The 6,000-nt window shown below is 51.2% G+C and overlaps 1 protein-coding gene across 1 annotated transcript in view; it reads right to left on the bottom strand.

Moving 5' to 3' along the window:
• CEP89 (centrosomal protein 89) overlaps positions 1-6,000 on the bottom strand; it is a 95,330-nt gene that overhangs the window by 88,408 nt on the left and 922 nt on the right. The window contains exon 2 of the mRNA XM_025369167.1: positions 687-793. Coding sequence (XP_025224952.1) covers positions 687-793 — 107 coding nt within the window. The remainder of the gene's footprint in view (positions 1-686; positions 794-6,000) is intronic.

The raw sequence follows: 6,000 nt of genomic DNA, 5'->3' as shown, positions 1-6,000 counted from the left end.
AAAAAAAAGAAAAAATTAATTAATTAATTAATTTAAAAAAAAAAAAGAAAATTGGCCGGGCATGGTGGTTGATGCCTGTAATCCCAGCACTTTCAGAGGCCAAGGTAGGCAGATTAAGAGGTCAGGAGTTTGAGACCAGTCTGGCCAACATGGTGAAGCCCCATCTCTACTAAAAATACAAAAATTAGCTGGGCGTGGTGGCATGTGCCTGTAATCCCAGCTACTCTGGAGGCTGAGGCAGGAGGATTGCTTGAACCTGGGAGGTGGAGGTTGCAGTGAGCCAAAAATCCACCACTGCACTCCAGCCTGGGCAACAGAGAAAGACTCCATCTTGAAGGGGAAAAAAAAAGAAAAGAAAAGAAAAGAAAATTTTGCGTATAATTCAAAATTCCCTGTTAACCTGAACACTTGGGCTTTAATGCTTTATATTTTTTAAAAAATACTCATCGCCTTCAATCACGAAATGTGAGAAGTTCATGCACCTGAAAGGGACAGACTTCAAGTCAGTCCATTATCCTCAAAGACACCATATTAAATGCATCATTAGGAATTGTGGTAAACATTTTGAAGGACGTGATTCTAACTACTCTACTTGTACTTTTCTGGGCAGTTTGAGCAGTTCCAGGATCCAGTACTTGGGGGCTGAGCACAGAGGTGACCTCAGTGCCTGCTCATTTGATACTCACCTTGGTCTCTCTGGAGATGGGTTGGGGCTGCGGGGAGGAGGTGTACGTGGCACTGCTGCCTTCGGAGCAATGCTGGCTGCAGGTAAAAGGCCATGGATGATGTGTTTCTGCACAAATGAAATCCAACAGAAGTCACTGGGTTGGGTCACTGGATCACTTGAGTCTTGTCACCACTCCCCCTGGGCCTGCAAGGGGACACCTGCACTGGCCACCCATGGATCCAAACCCATCAGAAGCCCACTCTGCCCCTGCCATCCCCAGTCCCCATTAGGCCAGACAAGTGCACACAGCTGAGGAGCATCAGGACAGGTGCTCATTGTGGGACCCTCTTGTCCTTCCCTCCTCAGAGCTTCCCTGGCTGTCCCCAAGAGTCACCCTCTAGCCCTTCCACGTGTCCCACAGCACTCCCCCCAGTGATGTCTCATGTGGCTCCCCCTGCAGAGCAGGGTGACTTCCTGAGAAGCAAGTGACTTCCTTATCTTTTTTTTGCTTTGTTTTGTTTTTGAGATGGGGGCTTGCTCTGTTGCCCAGAGTGGAATGCAGTGGTACGATCATGGCTCACCGCAGCCTCAAACTCCTGGCTCAAGCAATCCTCCCACTCCAGCCACACGAGTAGATGGGACTACAGATGTTCACCACCATGCCTAGGTAATTTTTGTATTTTTGTAGAGACAGGATCTCACTACATTGCCCAGGCTGGTCTCAAACTTCTGGCTCCAAGTGATCGTCCCACCTCAGCCTCCCAAAGTGTTGGGATTACAGGCGCGAGCTCTGTACCTGGCTGGCTCTCTTATCTTTATCAATCCTGGAACTCTAGCATTGAGCGCATTGCCTCCCACCTCATAGGGGCTTAATATAAGCTTTTAGGTAGCTTATCTCCAAGATGAGAATAATGAAAACTAGCTCCTATACACAGTGAAAGTCAGAGAACCCGCTTTAGGTAACCGTAACTGGCAGTCTCTGAGACGTTTCTGGGTCTAGTCCAATCATTTTCTTGGCACGAGCCATTCACTGACACCTACTAGAGGCAGAACACCATGACAGCAATGAAGAAACCTTATCTTCATCCCCAAGGTGGTGAGTAGAGAGGAAAAACACCCAAATAGTTATTACAGAACATAGAATTATGGAATGAGCCGAGAGAAAGGCTCTCTCACTAAAAATGAAAAAAACAAAACAAAAACAAAAAACTCCTCAATGAGATGTGGGATAAAAACACTATTGTCTTCTGTTTGAAGCCAGTAATTAGCACAAAATGCTGGGGTGGGCAGGAAGGGAAGATTCTTCCAGGTCTGGGGCCAGCCTGGGAACTTCAAATGCTTCCTTCGAGAAAATCACGCAGGCATTTAGACTGGGCTTTCAAAGATGCCCATTGGTCCCACATTTGGAAATGTGATGGAACAGCATTCTAGGAAGAGGGAATAGCATGAACAAAGGAAAGAAGCAAGACATTGGTTGCAGTGCTCTGGAAATCATACGCACGGTTCTCTGCTTTGCTGGAATGCAGAGGCATCTGCGAGGGTGGGGCTGGGGACCCAGCCTGACTGGCTAATTTTTTAAATTTTCTGCAGAGATGGGGGTCTCACTATGTTGCCCAAGTTGGTCTTGAACTCCTAGGCTAAACTGATCCTGGGAGGCTGAGGCAGGAGGATTGCTTGTGCCCAGGAGTTCAAGATCAGCCTGGGCAACATAGCAAAACCTTATCCATAGCAAAAATTAAAAGAAAATAATTATCTGAGCATGCTGGTGCATGCCTGCAATCCCAGGTGCTCAAGAGGCTAAGACTCCAGGATCACTTGAGCCCAAGAGGTCAAGGCTGCAGTGAGCTAGGATCGTGTCACTGCACTGCAGCCTGAGCAACAGTGAGGCTGTTGTGAGTGAGGCCCTGCCTCTACAAATATTTATTTTAAAAAGATAATTAATAGGGCAACTTCTGAAAAAGAAAAAAAGACAATAAATATATCTGTCATTCTGACAAGAGTCCTCATGCTCCTTTGTAATTCCTTGTCCCCGATGATGGGGGCAATTCCCATGGGAAGGGCTTTCAGAGCAGATGGAGGAGATACTGGGGCCTAGTGAGGAGCACCCACTGACAGTGGCCCCAGGAATGTTAGGTAGTGGTCAGCATGAGACACAAGGCTGGGAAGGGTGGCACAGCGTGGGGGCCTCTTTCAGGAGGGATGGGCAGACCTTCCAGTCATCTCCTACAGCCCCCACTCCCAACTTGCACAGCCACCCACCGGAGCAGAAGCTCCAAGCAGTCTCTACCCAGTATCCCCACTCTGTTTACCTCTCTGAGTGGCACCTGCCACCCTGCATCTGTCAAGTGATTCCACAGTTTCCATGTTTCCTCCCCGCCCCCTTCCATTATCTGCTGCACGACAAGAAAGGATTTTTGTTTGTTTGCTTGTTTTGTAGACAGAGTCTCGTCTGTTGCCCAGGCTGGAGTGCAGTGGCATCATCTCGGCTCACTGCAACCTCCACCTCCCAGGTTCAAGCTATTCTCATGCCTCAGCCTCCCAAGTAGCTGGGACTACAGGCATGTGCCACTATGCCTAGCTAATTTTTTTTTTGAAAGAGTGAATCCCCCATTGCACACTAAAACATGTCTCATACTATCACAATCATTTCCTAACTATGGTCTCCTCATCCATCCTGTCTCTACCGGGCGTAAAAACCCTCACGGGCAGCACCACTCTCTCGATGGCAGGCAAATGTCCAGCATGGCATATCAGCTGATATAGGTTGGTTCCTACTAACTGTTATGGGATTTTTGGCCTGTAGATTTTCCTGGTTGGAACCTCTGTGGCCACAGTGCCTTTGCCTGAGTTCTTGTCCTGCGTCCAGGAAGAATGAGGTACTCAGACAAGTGAAGGGTGAAGAAGAGTTTTATTTCGTGTTAGAAGAGCTCAGAGGAGTAGGTAGCTCCTCTCTGGAGGCAGGTTGTCTCATGAGCTCAAGTGTTCAGCTCTCAGCAGAGAGGAGGCCCTGGAAAGGGTGGCTCTTCTCCACAGGCAAGTCATTCCAATGTCTCTGCAGGTCTCTGAAGCTCTCAGCAGAGAGTAGCTCCTCTCTGCTGGCAGGTGGTCTCTGTAGCTCTCAGCGGAGAAGGTACTCCTCTCCGCAGCCAGCCACCCCATCGTCTCCAGCTATCAGCAGAGAGGGTACTCCTCTCTGCAGCTGGTCATCCTGGACCCTCGTCTCTCCACCCTCCTCGTCCTCTGGCCATTCCCTGCACCACTCTGGCTGAGCCCAGGGTCTTTATGGACCTCAGAGGGGAGGAAGTGCGTGCTGATTGGACCATGGGCAGGCCCAGAAGAGGCTCTGCGAGTTTCCACTTTGGTCAGAGGGACTGGCGGCCCAGCCCCCAGCCTTCAAGCCCTCCCTGGCCTGAGGGTGGGGCCTTACTGGGGACCCCGCCCCTTTCCTCCTGCTGCCATTCATGGTCCCAGGGCTTGGCTCCAACCGCCCTCCAAGATTAGCGCGGTTGCGTGTTGCCGGGACTGGAGAGACGTCAGGCAGTGGGAGCAGACACCCCTCAGGCTGCAGGGATGGGGAGTGAGGGCGGTTGTCTTTCCTGGGGTGCCCTATGGTGCAGGCTGCAGAGATGCCCTAGTCCTGTGCCTGGGAGTGCAGCCGCAGCCACACCCTGGGAGCTCCCACCCCGCCAACTTGGAAGGGGCAGGGCTCGCGCTTGTCCCCGGCTCCTGCCTGAGCGGCTGCAGCTGCACCTAGTAGGGCAGATTCTGCCTGTTCCCGGCTCCCGCAAGAGCACAGAGAGCCTCGGATCCACAGCTGCAGTTTGGGTGGCTGTAGCCCTGCCCAGGAGGGTGGGGCTCCTGCCTGCTCCGTAGAGCAAGAGGCCTGGGTCTGCAGCAGCGGTTTGCGGCTCCCGTCCCAACTCACAAGGGGCGGAGCTTCCACCGGCTCCTTGCAGTGTGCAGCCCCGGCCACACAGCATGATGGCAGCAGCCTTCGTGATGGCCGCAAAAGCCTTCGCATTTGCTGTCTTCTGCACCCAGAATTCTTTTCTTACTCCCTGCCAAGCCCAGGTCAACTCTCCAGGCTGACGTTGCTGCCCTTCTGATACACACGTCAACAGCAGTTCTTGTTTTACCATTGTGTACAGAATTATTTAGGGGCTTGTCTGTCCTACAGACCGTGTGGCCATAAGCTGTCAATCAGTTGTGGGTATCAGCACACAGCAGGAACTCATTAATGTTTGGGGCTTTAAATAAAACCTCAGGCCAGGTGCAGTGGCTCACGCCTGTAATCTCAACCCTCTGGAGGCAAAGGTGAGAGGATTGCTTGAGCCAAGGTTTAAGACCAGCCTGAGCAGCATAGCCAGATTCCATCTCTACAAAAAATATATATATTTTTTATGTTTTTTTGAGACAGAGTCTCACTTTGTTGCCCCGGCTGGAGTGCAGTGGCACAATTTTGGCTCACTGCAACCTCTGCCTCTTGGGTTTAAGCGATTCTCCCACCTCAACCTCCCGAGTAGCTGGGATTAGAGGCGCCCACCACCACGCCCGCTAATTTTTGTAGTTTTAGTAGAGACGGGGTTTCACCATGTTGGCCAGGGTGATCTTGAACTCCTGACCTCAAATGATCCGCCCGCCTCAGCCTTCCAAAGTGCTGGATTCCAGGCAAAAGCCACCTCGCCTGGCCTCTACAAAATAATTTTTTAAATTAGCCAGGCATTGAGACTTGGCAACGCGTGAAGCAAAAAATAAAATAAATAAAAAGCAGCTAGGTGTGGTGGTACACACCTGTAGTCCCAGCTACTCAGGAAGCTGAGGCAGGAGGACCACTTGAGACCAGGAGGTTGAAGCCACAGTGAGCTAAGATCATGCCACTGCACTCCAGCCTGGGCATCAGGACAAGACCCTGTCTCTAAAACTAAATTAAATAATAAATAAATACAAGAATCCCCTTGGCTGCTATGTGGAGAATTGACCTAGGGGAAGGGCGAGAGTGGAAACAGAGAAACCAGTGGGGATCTGCCGCAGCAGTCCGGGTAGATGCTGGAGGCCGGGGTGTGGGTGGAGATGGGAACAGCTGGCAGATGTATGTCGTGGGTAGATCGGATGGGACTTGCTGATAGGATGTACATGGTGGGTGGCGGAGGGAAGAATGAAGGATCACTATATCCAGCAGTGCAGCAGGTGCACGTCGGCCAGGAGTTAACTCAGGGCACGGGGACGAATGCAACAGGTGAGGCAGGGTGCTCCTGTCCAACTGTGGCCGACCCTGGGGCAGAAGATTGTTAAAGCCGGGCATAGTGGCTCACGCCTGTGATACCAACTCTTTG

This window comes from Theropithecus gelada, chromosome 19 (genome assembly GCF_003255815.1).
Source record: "Theropithecus gelada isolate Dixy chromosome 19, Tgel_1.0, whole genome shotgun sequence".
NCBI lineage: Eukaryota > Metazoa > Chordata > Mammalia > Primates > Cercopithecidae > Theropithecus > Theropithecus gelada.
Note: the sequence above shows the minus strand (reverse complement) of the source record. Positions and strands in the feature narration are given on the sequence as shown.